This window comes from Orycteropus afer, unplaced genomic scaffold, assembly GCF_000298275.1.
Source record: "Orycteropus afer afer isolate SDZICR_OR568_19922 unplaced genomic scaffold, OryAfe1.0 scaffold00539, whole genome shotgun sequence".
NCBI classification, from domain to species: domain Eukaryota; kingdom Metazoa; phylum Chordata; class Mammalia; order Tubulidentata; family Orycteropodidae; genus Orycteropus; species Orycteropus afer.
The window spans coordinates 331,541-346,253 of NW_006922126.1; the positions used below are offsets into that span (position 1 = coordinate 331,541).

At 59.5% G+C, this 14,713-nt stretch overlaps 1 protein-coding gene across 1 annotated transcript; it reads left to right on the top strand.

Annotated features, from left to right (window-relative positions):
• Positions 1-6,972: 6,972 nt before the first annotated feature.
• Positions 6,973-14,605, top strand: MYL5 (myosin light chain 5). Its single transcript, XM_007955759.2, has 8 exons — positions 6,973-6,994; positions 7,509-7,615; positions 10,017-10,124; positions 10,291-10,366; positions 11,368-11,472; positions 12,884-12,962; positions 13,736-13,784; positions 14,504-14,605. Exons 1-8 carry the CDS (start codon positions 6,973-6,975, stop codon positions 14,603-14,605), a joined length of 648 nt encoding a protein of 215 aa, XP_007953950.2.
• Positions 14,606-14,713: the final 108 nt, after the last annotated feature.

Consider the following 14,713-nt stretch of genomic DNA (forward strand, 5'->3'; position numbering starts at 1 on the left):
AGCTCTGAAAGAGGTTGGTGGTGATTGGCACAGCGGTAAAATTCCCACCTTTCGTGCCAGAGACCCAGGTTCAGTTCCCAGCTAGTGCATCTCAGGTGCAGCTACCACCGGTCGTCCGTGGAGGCTTGTCCGTTGCTAGGATGCTGGCAGGTTCCAGTGGAGCGTGCAGACCAAGGAGGACCAGGAATAAAGGTCTGACAGTTAACTTCAGAGCAGCCAACAGAGGGCCTGTGCTCACAGGTCCGACAACTGGGATGGTGCACGACTGGGCAGTGTTCCGTCCTGTTGTGCGAGGGGTTGCCGCTGGGTGGGGCCCACTCTACACCAGCTCCCGACAGCAGAGGTCTGAAACACGGCTGCGGCTCAGGCCCTAATGGTAGCACCTTATCATCTGCCCAGATTTGTTTAGGACTAAATTTGTCCTTATGGAAGCAACTATTAATGCTTCTGGTAATTAGCCGTTTTTAAACCTAGGAGAATGGGGATGAGTCAGTCAGAACAGGGGCATCACTGGACTCACTTTGAAATGGGTATGTTTTCTGGTGGATTTTTTTTTTTTTTTTTAACTCATCATGAGCTCCAAAGCATTTGCCTCAAGACTTAAACCCATAAACCAAACCAGTTGCCACGAGTTGATTCCCACCCACGGCAACCCTGTGTCAGACTAGAACTGCACTCCAAAGGATTTCTAATCACCCGGCTTCCTCCTGAGGCACCTGAGTGGATGCCAACCTCCGACCTCTTGGCTGGTAGCCAAATACTTAAGTGCTACATTATTCCAGGACTCCCTGTCCCAAGACTCCAAAAGCAAAGCAAACTCACTGCCATCAAGTTCATTCTAATTTACAGCCACCCCCATAGGATCTTCAAGGCCGTTAAATCCTTACAGAACCAGACTACCTCATCCTTCTTCCAGTGGCTGGTGGGCTTGACCTGCCAACCTTTTGGTCAGCAGCCAAACTCCTTAACCACTGGGCCACCAGAGCTCCTTGGCCTAAGACCAGGCGGGACTTACTCCCAGCAGCCACTCTTCACAGTAGCACTCTTGGGCCAACTGTTTTAAGATATCGCCTCGGAAACCCAAGGAGGGGTCGCTGTGAGTCAGATCCAACTCAATGGCAGTGAGTTTGGTTTGTTTTTTTAATGGTGGTTCAAGAGGAGACGGGCCTTTTGCCGAGATACCAGCAGGAAGGAGCACTCCCCAAGCAGCCACCCACCCACAGCGGACACACAGGTTGTTGTTGTTATGTGCCGTCGAGTCGGCCCCAACTCATAGCGAACCCTCCTTGGGTTTCCGAGGCAATATCACTACGGAAGTAGGATTGCCCAACCTTCCTGCGGACACACAGGAGCCATGTTTAATTTTCACCCGACGGGCTGTGACAACTCATGGCAAGGGCCTGTGACTGTGACCCTTCCCAGAGGAACCTGGGCACCAGCCACCCACTCTGAGCTGTGGGCTGGCAGACCCCATCAAGGGGGCCCGGATGGGCTGCGTGGCTCAGGGACTGGAGACAGAGGAGCTGGATCACACGTGTTCTTGTTTATAAACCTGAGGGGAGAGTGGGTAGCAAGGGGAGGAGGCAAGGGAGCCAGTTCAGGAAGTTCCAGCCAGTTCACGGGGGCACTCAGGGGTCCTCTCTGAGATGACTGGAGCTGGGGATCGTGGTGCACATCTGTGATAACAGAGCCCAGGGTAACAGCAAGCGGTTGCTTAGGGGGGACACAGTGAGCCATGGGGAAGCAGTCACAAGGCTGAAGAACGGGGCCAGGATGATGGTGCGACTTTATCCAAGCATGCCTCCTGCGGGTGTGAGCGGAGGAGTGGCATGACCTGACTCAGCTCGGGATGTGAGGCCAGACTCAGACAGGGAGGTGTACACTCGGCGGGAAGCCACAGAGGTGATCCCACTACACCATCTCGTTTGCTTACGTCTCACCTCAACAAACAGGCCTTAAATGTGCATTTCCTGCTTCTCGTTTGCAAGTAAACTCATTTTACAAGGACACCATGACCCAACTGAGGTGTGCTCACGACACGGCTACAAAAGAGCAACATCACCCCACTGCAAAGCACCACTGCAGCTGTGCAATCCAACACGAGTCCCCCAGGAGCGGTGACACACAGGCGCCCAGGAGCCCCAGCTGGGAGGGGCGCTGGCCCCAGCACAGCAGGCCCAAGCTTCGTGGGCCAGCGGTCCAAGACAGGGCCCACGGCACCCTAGCCTGATCCCTGGGGGGCCCCATCCTCTCTCTGGGCTTCCAGCTTCCATCCATCCCGATCACCTCCTGGGGTCAAGAAGAAAAGTGAAGAACAGCTTCCTCAGTGCCACAGCCTCAGTCCCCTGCCCAGTCTCCAATGTCAAGGCAGAGGTCACATCCCAGGGCCCTCCCCAAGACACATACATTCCTCAGGCTGTCCTGCCCACCAAAGGGTCTCGGCTGAGTGACAGAAGCTGGCTAGAGCTCAGAGTATGGGACCAGCACCCACGTCATCTGGACCTGCTGTGTCTCGGTTACAAACAGCAGCCATCGGGATACACCACCTGATGCCTCCAAGCTCGGGTGAGTGCCCCACCGGTTCCTCTATTTCCCACCACATCTGAGTTGCGTTTTGGGTCTGTGATGGGGACGTTGATATGTTCTAAAACCCCATTCCCCTGCCCATGCCCCCACTTCAAAGGCTAGGAGGGGAGACAAACTGGAAATGAGAACCAGAGAGGGTCACACAGCACAGGGAGCTTTATTCGTCCGCTGTGGTCCAGGGCAACCGGAGGAGGTCAGTCAGCGCACGCGCATCTCATTTTAATATGGTGTCGTCTTGGGCTGTGGCGGTAAGAGGAAAACACACGCACGTTACTATCTCCCGAACCGGTTCAAAGAATCACTCCCCGTTCAGTTTTCAGTGATGCTGTATCTAGTGGTAACGAAGCCCCAACTATGCACTATTTAACCTGTCGCCTTTGGGTCTCCTTATCCCTGGACGCTCCGACTGAAATCTGCCCACAAAATCAGAGGGAGGATGCCGCTCACCCCAGGCCTCTCTCATTCCACACTTGTATCTGTTTGAGCCCCAAGGCCGTGGAGATGAGGGCCTCACAGGCCCACCCCACCAGCGGCACTCCCCACGGCCCACCTGCAGGGAGGAGGGCAGGACCTCTTCTCCAGGGTCACTCGGAACGGGGCTCAGTCGCCGAGGCCTCAGCGCTGAGTCGGGGGTGGGGGGGTGGCATGTCTAAGAGAGATGGGTGAGCAGGGTACCTTCTGCCAGTTCTCTGGCGATCCGTTTCAGTTCATCCTGCTTTTTCTTCTCCTCGGCTGCGACCCTCCTTTCCTCCTCCGCCCGAGGTTTGAGGTAACCTGTTGTTGGCGGGGACGGCAGGGGAGGGCACTTGCAGGTGCCGTCTTCACACAGGAATTTAGCCCACACACAGCCACACGCTGTGGCCGCCCTTATCAGAGCAAGGCCTGCTCTTCATCCCTAAACCCAGAGCCCGACTGGGACGCCAGGTGCTAGTCGGTCCCTCCCGCCCTTCACACCTGCCCCTGGAACCTCCAGCAGGCACCCCCTCAGCACTAATTTACAACCAAAGCCACCCACCTCCCAGTTTCCCCGGCAGCCCGGATAGCAAACATCTGCATTTGGGGGTCTGGCGGCCTGAGCCAAAGTCAAGGCCACTCTACGTTCCCGTCGTGTCTGTGCATCCCGGACGCCACTGGCACCTAGCTACCGGCGTCCCACGGAGGGTGTGTCCTGCACCCTCACGCCTTAGCGCGGGGCGCTGCGGGCCGGGCAAGGAGAAGCCCCGTCCTCGCTAGCTAGCCTCACTAGACTTTGCTAATGGCACCAGCAGCCCTAACACAGAAAGCTCACCACCCTAGGTTTGGAGGTGCCTTCAGCGCGACCCCTTAAACGGGTAACAGTGGCCCGGTTCCCTCGGGTCCCCCCAGCCCCCGCGCCGTCACTCACTGTAGCGCTTGGCTCCATAGGCCACACCAAGGAACAGGGCGGAATAGCGGCCGAGCTGCGGGGAAACGGCGGTCAGTGAGGGCTCGGGGTGCGGGCTCACGGGATGGGGGGCCCGGGAGCGGCGGTGTGGAGGTCCGGGGGCGGATGGCAGGGGGCGCTTGGGAGGCAGGAGGGCTCAGTCCCGTCCCGGGGGAACAGAGGGTTCCGATCCGGGGAAGCCTGGCAGGAGTGCAGGGGTCGGTGGCGCGGGATGAGACGGGGGACACTGGACTCGCGGGAAGGACAGAGCAGCAGTCCGTGAGGATCCGCGCGCCTAGGGACCCGGGGGAGGGGCGCAAGCGCTGGGTGCAGGTTCGGGGACGGGGGGCTGCGCGGGGCCGGATATGCAGAGGCCTATACCGAGCCGCGGCCGCGAAACCTGCTTCACCTTGATGAGCGGCGAGACCTGCACCGGGGGCACCATCTTGTCCCTGACCTTCGCACCGGAAGCACAATCCCGGCGCGGAGGAGGAAGCCGCAAGCTCCCGGAACTCTGAGAGACGCAAAAGCGTAACCTGCTCAACTTGATCATGGGCGCACGCGCCGTCGACGGAGAGGACGAGAGGCTGTGCCCCCTGGCGGCCGGAGGAGGAGCGGCGCGCGCCCCGTTCAGCGGGTGACGCCCACGGACCCGCGCGCTGTCCACGATGAATGCGCGTGCGCAACGGGCGCTCCCGGGCGCGCGGGTTCCTTTCCCAGAAGAGACGTGGGCTTAGGGGCCCCGTCTCAACCCGCGCTTCTCCCTCCGGAACCTCTACGGCCGCGCCCCAGCCCCGGCTACAGCGCTCCCATCTCTCCCCACTTGGGCTGCAGCGTGCACCCACCTCCTACCGGCCTCTGGCTGCAGGCTACTCCCCACTCACACCGCAGAGCAAACCCAAAAACCAAACCCACTGCCGCGTAGTCGATTCCGACTCAGGGCCCCTAGAGGACAGAGTACAACTGCCCCACAGGGTTTGCAAGGCTGTCAGTCTTTACAGAAATAGATTGCCTCATCTTCCTCCTGAGGACCAGCTGGTAGATTTGAACCACTGACTTGGTTAGCACCCAAATGTCTTACCCACTACCGCACCAGAGCTCTTCCCCTAACGTTTTCCAGGTCAGGTAGACTACAAACCGAGGCCCATAGACTGCATGTCAAAATATTTGACCAGCATAAATTAAGTCTACAAACTCCAAACCAAAGGCTCTGGGGCGCCTGGTACACAGTATGATCTCAGTACACAGGGTCTCCCACTGGAGAGGGGGTGGCCCCAGGGCAGTGACCATCCTGCTCAGCCCCTCAGGAGTCACAGACCTGCCAAGCTGGTCAGGGCCCCAGACCCCCTCCCCACTCCAGTGACCACTCTGCTGGGTACCCCCCCCCCAGACCACCTGCCCATACCCCCACCCCCAGTCCTAGACCCTAGGAGTTCTCCTCCCTCTAACTCCACAGTGGCGTGGGGTCTTCCCCTGGGCCTTCCTGACTGCCATGCCCTCAGCCCTGCAGGCCCAAGCTCCCAGCCCATCCCAACCAAGAAACTAGACGACTGGGACCACTGGGCCCCAAGGCATCCCTGGTGTCCCCTCTGTGCTGTCCTCTGGGGCTGGGCCGAAGGAAGGCATGGCCTGGGAGAGCCCCAGGTTTGCAGAGGAGCTGTCCCACAGGCCGAGGCAGTGTGGCCAGACACGAGTCCCCTGGGCGGACACCACGTTCGTGGACAATCAGGGCAGGAGAGGCCTGAGCCGAGAGGAGTGTCCCACCCAGCTCCCGACGCCTGGATTGCACACTACTCCAGGACTGAGCCCTTGAGAACCAAGACGTGGGTCCCAGCAAGATCCCTGCTCGGTTGGGATGAGAAAGCCTGCTTGTTGCTACTCATCAAACCCACGTGCATTGAAGGAGACCTCAACTGTGAGCTAAAGTGACTCAGAGGCCTGGGTGCTCTATAAGTCCCTGTTGAGGGGGCAGACCCCTGTACTGACCTCAGGCCACCCTCACCCAGGCCGAGCCCCTCACCCAGGCCAAGCCCCTCTCTGAGTGCAGTGTCTCACCATCCAGACCCAGAGTTAGGTGGCACGGAGGCCTTGCCGGTCTGCGGCCATGACCTCCGGGTAGGACTTAGTCTCCTGGGACAGTGCTGGCTGAGGGCCATCCTGCCTAGAGAACTCTGGGAAGTGTTAAGTGACGGATTCTGCACTCGAGTTAACACAGATGTCAACAGAGATTTTATTGGGAGTCACTCCAGCTGCTGTAGCAAGAAAGCTTGGCCCACAAAGCAAAGAGCACTCCCATTTAGAAGCTTTGAGGAAATGCAGGTGCTCTGGGTGGCATAATGGTTAAAGCGTTCAGGTCCTAAGCAAAAGGTTGGCAGTTCGAGCCCACCAGCCATGTGCCAAGGGAGAAAGATAAGGTAGTCTGCTTCCATAAACGTTTTGTCGTTCTTGTTGTTGTTAGATGCTGTCAACTCGGCTCTGACTCATAACGACCCTGTGTATGACAGAATGAAACACTGCCCATCCTGTGCCAGCCTCACAATCCCTGCTATACCTGAGCCCATCATCGCAGCCACCGTGTCAATCCATCTCGTTGAGGGCCTTCCCCTCTTTCGTTGACCCTCCACCTTACCAAGCATGACATCCTTCTCCAGGGAATGGTCCCTCCTGACAACGTGACCAAAGCAGGGGAGACGAAGGCTGGCCATCCTCGCTTCCAAGGAGCATTCCGGCTGCACTTCCTCCAGGACGGCCTTGGAAATCCTATGGGGCGGTTCTGCTCTCGCCCACAGGGTTGCTGAGTTGGAATCAACTCGATGGCAGTGGGTTTGGTTTTGGGGTTGAGGAAAAAGGACAGGTTCTGGGAAGCTGTCATTTAAGGAGAGACAGGTTCTTTTGGGAAGGAGGGGGAGATGTATGTGATTGGACACGTGACCTGTCCTTCATTTCTAGTAGGCGGGGGGCGGGGGTGCCTTGGCTGGATCAGGATGAAGGACCAAGAGGACAGATGTGGGTGGGAAACAGCAGTGCAGGGAGGTTTGAGGCAGGAGCAGCTGGGGTTGTGTACCCAGGTCATGGTTGCTTCTAGTTGACAGGAGTCACCTGCGTTCTTTGTTGCCTGGGCTGTTGTTGGTGTTATGTGCCGTCGAGTTGGACCCGACTCATAGCGACCCCTCCTTGGGTTTCTGAGGCAGTATCACTACGGAAGTAGATCGCCCAACCTTCCTTCCAAGGAGTGGCTGGTGGGTTTGAAACGCTAGGCTTCTGGTTAGCAGTCAAGTGCCTGAGGCACTACGCCTGGGCTAGGGAATGGGAACACTGAGGCTCGCCTACAGGCCTGCTGAGCCCTCCTGCTTATCCTGTCTGCCACACTATGAGGTTGACCTGAGGCCCCAGAACCTGCCCCGCCTTGGGCCACCTGCCCCCTGAGGGCTCCAGGCAGCCACTCTGTCCCTCACCTCGGATGGCTCTGGGGTCTTCATCAGACAACCCCTTCCCTGAGCCTTTCTGTCTGAACCCACAGCCTCAGGGGTCCAGGAGCAGACCACGGCCAGCCTCTGCGGCTGCAAAGACCCCAGGACCTCCCGCAAGCCACCTTCTACCTGGGGAGGGCCTAACGTGGTCAAGAACGTGGGGCCTGGGCTCCACCGGGCCCCTGGCAGGGGCAGAACCCCTCCTCAGCCCTTCGCTGCTTGTGAAGCACATTCCTGACTCACAGGGACAGAGGGCAGAGGCGGGATGCTGGTCCCCAGCCCCCAGAGCCCTAAGTTCCTGCCCTTGAGCAGCTGGCTGATGACCTCAGGTGACAAATGTGCTTTCCCTTCACTGGATTTTAAAATAAACCAGCGTCCTCATCAGCCCCTGCTTCCAGCATCAAAAATAAGTGTCTCTGGGGCCAGAGGTGGGGGCCGGAGTGGTGGGAGGGGAAGGAGGCCGAGGCCCGATGGCAGGCCCAGCAGGCGGCTGGGGGAGAGGCAGAGGACCCCTCCCGACGCGCTCGCTCCTGTCCTGGCTTAGGGCCCTTCCTGGGGGTCCCAGTGTCCACCTGGCCCAGGACACCCCTGGGGCTGCCCGGGAATCTGCTGCACCTGTCGGCCATGCTGGTGACATTCTCCGGGCCCGCAGACTATCTTTAGCGACCGCTCCGGCTCCCATGCTGCCCCAGGAGCCCTCCCCAGGGGGCTCGCTCAGCCCTTCTCAGCTTCCCGGTATCAGGCTCTTCTGAGCACAGCTCTAGCCCCACCTGCAGCCCAGCCAGGAGCAATCCTTTGCATTTGCCCTTGCCCTCGCTCCAGCCCCACAGGGTTCCCCCATCGGGTAACCATGCATCCCTTTGGGTGTCCTCCCAGGCTGCACACCCCTGTCTCTCTCTGTCTCTTTCTCTCTCTCTCTGTTTCTCTCTCTCTCTCTCTCTCACACACACACACACACACACACACACACACACACAGAGTGAGCTGACCCATGACCCTGTCTTCTCCATGCTGTTGGTAGCCAGCAAACACTGAGTTACCCAAAGACAGGTCCAAGCCTGGGAATCCTGGAAGCCACTAGTGTCCTCAAGGCTGCACATCTCCTGGGGGACAGGACCCCCCCACACAGAGGGGAACTGTGGGGGCCACTTCGGTAGACATGGTTCAGGAACCAGGCCTTCCTGGGGGGCCGGGTCTGTCATCCCCCACCTGCTAAGAGGGCGCAACTGCTCTCACCTCTATTTCCTGCCACCTCCTGCCTAGACAGCCCCTGGGGGCTCGGAGGGCTTTTCCAGGCAAGAAGCTGAAGTGAGGCAGGACAATATGGGGACCAGGATGCCACCTCTCTCTCTCCGAAGGCCTGTCCTCTCTCCTGCTCGACAAGACTCCCCAACAGCCTTACGCCACTCCCACACCTCACCAGGGCATGGGGCTTCTGATTTTGGGGTGTGCCTCCTATCACTGCAGACCTGACACCACCTAGAGGAACTCCCAGACGCTGAGCGTGGGGCCACAGTTTCTCATTGATTGGAGGTGTGCAGTGGGGACCCCGTAGCCAGCAGTCTGGAGTTTGAGTGCTGGCCTCTCAGCTCCACCAGTTCCCTTCCACCAGGACGTCATCTGCCCCGGGATGAGGCCATGAGCTCTGCTGACCGGTCCCTTTGTCACAGAACTCCCGACACACACACCATGCACAGCAAGCAGCCTGTGACTTGTCCCCAGGGCCACTCGAAGCAGTTCTGTGTGGATGTGGAAAAGGCGGCCCTTCATGGGGACTCCTGCAGCCTGGCCAGACCCTCATCCCTAAAGATGGCAGACCATTCCCAAGCTATGCTCCCGGGGGGTGAAGGCCCCTGGCCAGGGGCATGGAGGGCCTACCAACAGGTGCCAGAGGCCTCAGCAGGCAGGGCAGGGAGGGGCATCTGAGTCACCCCCAAGCTGCCTGGAGCTCACTCTGCAGCTGTCTGGTCCCCCAGGGTGGCCAGGAGCCTGTCCTTGTAGGGAGTGGTGGCCGATGTCGGAGCCGTCCTGGGGGACCAGGTGGGAGCTTAAGACAGGCGAGCCCAGGCAGCAGAGACACAGGCAGTGTTGGCAGACCAGGCATGGTGAGTGTGCATGTGTGCGTGTGTGCATGAGTGCGGGTGGACAGCGAGGGCCAGAGAGTGTCAGCATGAGGGTGACCATGTGAATGTCCATGCTGGAGGTGGGAGGTACACACCCACAGCCTCCCTGCTGACGGACCCCAGAAGGAGTCCACCCACCTCCTGACCCTCCCCGAGCAGCCAGAGGCCCAGCTGGCTCCTGGCTAGAGCCCAGCCAAGCCTGGCCAAGTTCGGAGGCACACACGTTCCTGTAGCCCCAAGTCTAGGGTTGCTCTTCCTTGGCTTCCTTGGGGCCACTGCCGTCCCCTCTCCCCACATTGCTGCCCAGAGCCTGCACTGCCCAGCCCCATGTGTCCCCAGTGCACAGCCCGCCCACCCTCCCGATTACATCTCACAAAACATCAGAGCACCCCACCTCAGACACCCAGAGAACCTCCACCTCCATTCTCGTTCCAGGCCAGCAGGAAGACCAAGAAGAAGGAAGGCGGAGCCCTCCGAGCCCAGAGGGCCTCTTCCAATGTCTTCTCCAACTTTGAGCAGACCCAAATCCAGGAGTTCAAGGAGGTAAGCCCCCACACACACACCGAGCCCGTTCCCAGAAGGCTCAGCCTGAGCCCCCCAGAAAGCCTAACGGAGGCGCGTGGAAGGTGTGTCCCCTGGAGCAGGGGGGAGTGGGGCTGAGAGGGGGGCGCAGCTCCAGGGGCAGGGCTGCATGGCCTTGGTTTTGCAGGCGTTCACGCTGATGGATCAGAACCGAGACGGGTTCATTGACAAGGAGGACCTGAAGGATACCTACGCCTCCCTGGGTACGTGGTCCAGGAGGGTGTCATCCCCCACCACACCCTTGGCCTTCCTCTCTGAGGAAAGCCTGGGCACCCCGACCTCAAGTACAATTCTGACCCCACATTCCTGCCTGCTGTGAGCAGGCAGGGCCAGGGCCCTCCCCCAGGAGAGGAATTTGCCCTGGTGTGAGCAGAGCTGGCAGACAGTGCCTTTGGGGTGAGGCAGGAGGGAAGGGGGCTGGCCCGGCTCTGGGGAGCCAGGAGGGGGTGGATGCCAGGCTCCCAGCCAGTGGGTCATCGGGATTGCGGCATTGATGGCTTGGATGGGATTCACCCCTGCCCCAGGAACCACACCAAAACTAAAATCCAAACTCACTGCCATTGAGTTGATTCTGACTCATAGCGACCCCCATTGGGTTTCCGAGGTGATAAATCTTTACGGAAGTAGATTGCCCAGTCTTCCTTCTGCGGAGTGGCTGGTGGGTTTGAACTGCCAACCTTCTGGTTAGCAGTCAAATGCCTTAGGCACTGTGCCACTAGAAAGCCAGCAACTCCACATGGTGCCCACGGAGCAGGACAGCGGATGAGACCCTGCGTGTCCTCCCCTCGTTCTCCCTGTCCCACTCCCAGTTGTCCCCAAGCGAAGGCCACATCTACCTCAGTTCTCACCGTGAGGCATGCTCAGCCTCTCCCTCTCTTCCCTCATCAGTCGACCTCTCCGGGGCTCAGGGTCTAGGGTTCTGCCAAGGCCCTACCTGCACCTCCTGACACCTGGATCCCTCCTTCCACCAAGTGCCTCAACGTGCTCACCTCCTTCCGTCTCCCCGGCTTTGTCTCCGGGTGCTGGCACTATGTGGGCTCCCCACAGAGATGGAGCAGACCCCAGGGCTCACCAGCCAACAGGGCCACACACACAACCACCACAACAGTGACAACAGGGGCAGGATGGAGGCCGGGCCAAGGATAGACACCGAGGGCGGCGGCTTCCCCAGAGGTGATTCTCCACCCCTGCCTGTCTGCTACAGGCAAAACCAACGTCAAGGATGATGAGCTGGACGCCATGCTCAAAGAGGCCTCGGGGCCCATCAACTTCACCATGTTCCTGAACCTGTTTGGAGAGAAGCTGAATGGTGAGTGCGTGCCTGCAGCTGTGTGGGTGCCAGGTGTCCATGGATGCCAGGTGTGATAGCCAGGTGTGGCGATGCCAGGTGCATGTCCAGGTGTGACAGCCAGGTGTGGGGATGCCAAGTGAGTGCTGGTGGATGTCAGGTGTGCAGACACCAGGGGAGTGTTCAAGGACGCAGGTCTGTGGTGCCAGGTATGAGGGTACCAGGTGAGTGTCCATGGATACCAGGTGTGTGATGGCCAGGTATGGGGATGCCAGGTGAGCATTCACGGCTGTCGGATGTGGAGACACCAAGGGAGTGTTCATGGATGTCAAGTGTGTAGGTATCAGGTGCGTGCCTGCTGATGCCATGTGTGTGAATGACAGGTGTGCAGGCACCAGGAATGGCACACCACGTGACTGCCTTCAGGTGCCAGGAGTATAGGTGCCAGGTGAGCCAGGGCCAGGCCCCTCCTCCTTGAGCCAGGGGGAGCCCCTCAGGCCAGTGTGTGCATGTGTTCGGTGTGTGTCTGTCTGTGTGCGCGCACTAGGCTTGTTCCAACACAAACTCAAATGTCCTGGGTGGAGCAAATAATCACCAGAATCAGCTGCTAACCACGGGCTGTAGGTTCGAGTCCACCCAGAGGCATCTTGGAAGAAAGGCCTGGTGATCAAGTTCCAAGAAACCATCCATTGACAGCCCTGTGGGGCACAGGTCTACCCTGACAACGTGAGGTCGCCACAAGCAGGCCTCAGCTCCACTGACTGCAACTGGTTGAGTGCCATGCAGCCATCCAACATCCCAATCAGTATTTTCCACTCTCCTGGAAAGTCCTGACACCTAGGATTTGGGGACTCACATCTCGGGGGGGCCCCAGCAGAGACCCCAGAGATGTGTGACCTGGAACATTCCAGCCGTACCCAAGGCTATTCCTCTTCCCACTGTCTGTCCGTCATTGTTCCCTTGATGCTGCCTGCTGCGCTGCTGGTTCATCTCTCAATCCCGGGGCACGCACCCCAATTCCAGGCCGGGGCTGGACCCTGGAGGCCCTGAGAAGAGCCCTGGCCAGCGCCATGGAGGTGAATGCAGGGCAGGAGGGCAGGGTCTCCAGGTGGACAGGGCTGCTTAGGCGAAGGGCACACGTGACCAAGGCTGAGGTCCAAGGGCAGGGCTGCATCTCTTCCAGCCACTGCCTGCCAGAGGCATGGCCTGGAGCAGAACTCTGGCGCCCTGGGCTCCAGGGCTCAGTGAAAGAGGGGAAGACCCTCAACGAGATGGACGGGCACGGTGGCTGCAACAACGGGCTCAAGCATCGTAACAGTGAGGACAACGCAGGACTGGGCAGTGTTTCTTCTGTTGTCCATGGGGTCGCTGTGAGTCAGAGCCAACACAACAGGCCCTAACAACGACAACAACAACGTGTCTCTGTGGGTAGGTACGGACGCCGAGGAGACCATCCTGAACGCCTTCAAGATGCTTGACCCTGATGGCAAAGGCAGTATCAACAAGGACTAGTGAGTGCCGGCTGCCGGGGGCGGGCAGTACTGGGCCGGGGCCCCCAGGTCAGCATGGAGGGTCTGAGGACATCATGCCCCAGGGAGGGGGTGCCGGCCACCGGCCCACCAGTCCCACCCCCTCTGCCTCTCATGGCTGCGGTCCCCTCTGGATAACTGAATGTTAACCCGTGCAGATATGTCTGGCATCACCGCCACTACAGCTAAGTTATTAATTATTAGTAATTATTACATAGTAACGATTATTGTCTTATGATTAGTATCTTTAGCCCCTTTCATCAAGAGCTACCTTGTGCCAAGAGCCCTGGTGGTGCAGTAGTTAACTGCTCACCTGCTAACCAGAGGGTCGGCAATTTAAACCCACTCAGCAGTTCTGTAGGAGGGAGACCTGGTGATCTGCCCCTGTAAAGACGACAGCCTAGGAAACCCTCCGGGGCAGTTCTACTCTGTCACATGGGGTCGCTGGAGTTGACACTGACTGACAGCACCCAACAACAACCTTATGCCAGAGTCCCCAGGATAATGACACCGTGAGTGTGTGTATCGGGAAAAGACACACACACCCCAACCTGTGCCTGCACTGGGAACAGGGCTGCAGGGCTGACTCGAGTGGGCCCCGTACCCTCAGGGTCTTCCCCAGAGTCCGGCCGCCGGCTCCTCTCGGGTGAAGTGCTGTCTTGTCGGTTATGGTGCAGGTCCGACGGGCCGGGCAGTCCCTCCGTCAGCCCTGGGCAGGTCCTGTTCTCAGCACATCCTCTCTTCCCTTCCCTTAGCATCAGGCGTCTGCTGATGTCCCAGGCCGACAAGATGACCACAGAAGAGGTTTGGCCCCTGTGTCCCCTGCCTGCTGCCTCTTGGCCACCATCTGCCTTCCTCTCTACTGCTCCCACGCTCCTCTGCAAAGCCCAGCACCCATCGCAGGGGCTGGGGGCTCTGGGGGTCGGCTGTGGGACATGAGAGCATGCTAGAGCAGGGGGCACCCTCTCCCCATGCACTACCGATGCTGTTTCCCTTAGAATAGGCCCGGGGCGGGACCCTGGGCTCTGCAAGGCCAGGGCGTGGCCAGTGCCAGGTCAGTCCTGCCAAGCATGGGTGCTCAAAATAGGACTCCCCACTTGCCCTCCACCCCTGAACCCCCAGGCCAACTCCGCACATTCCAAGCCCAGCAGGGGAGACTGTGGCCTGCCCGGGCTCCCACCCTGCTTCCCTGCCACCCACCCCCACGTGCCAAAAGGCTCAGAACCAGGCACCTGTAGCTTTCACTGACCTGCTAGGTGATTGACAGGGGACAGGTCTGTACCACTCCTGCCCCCCGACCCTGCACGCCAGAACCCCACTCCTCTCTACTCCTGGCCAGTCTAGCCACCCCGCCACTCCCTGCCCCCCTCAGAAAGGAGCCTCAGCCAGCAACAGTTCATGCCTGTATTTCGTTCTCGCCCAACCCCACTGGAGCCCTCCAGGGACCCCTTCTGGTCCTTCCCTTCCCTCCTGGGCCAGACCCAGCCCCATCCCTGACACCCCCCACCCTACCCGGCTCACAGGTCGACCAGATGTTCCAGTTCGCCTCCATTGACGCTGCGGGCAACTTGGACTATAAGGCGCTGAGTTATGTCATTACCCATGGGGAGGAGAAGGAAGAGTGAGGGGCCCGCCCCCAGGCCCTCCCAGGGCTATGGCCACTCAATAAACATCCATCCACAGACTGCAGTGTCTGCCTAGGGCTGGGGTCTGCCTGCAGGGGGTGTCTCGTG

Bases quoted from the DNA above. Each gene is read 5' to 3' on its own strand.
- MYL5 (XM_007955759.2), top strand. From the start codon at position 6,973: ATGAAGGACCAAGAGGACAGAT. The intron at 10,125-10,290 runs GTAAGCCCCCAC...TTGGTTTTGCAG, and splicing joins AAATCCAGGAGTTCAAGGAG to GCGTTCACGCTGATGGATCA. The intron at 11,473-12,883 runs GTGAGTGCGTGC...CTCTGTGGGTAG, and splicing joins GTTTGGAGAGAAGCTGAATG to GTACGGACGCCGAGGAGACC.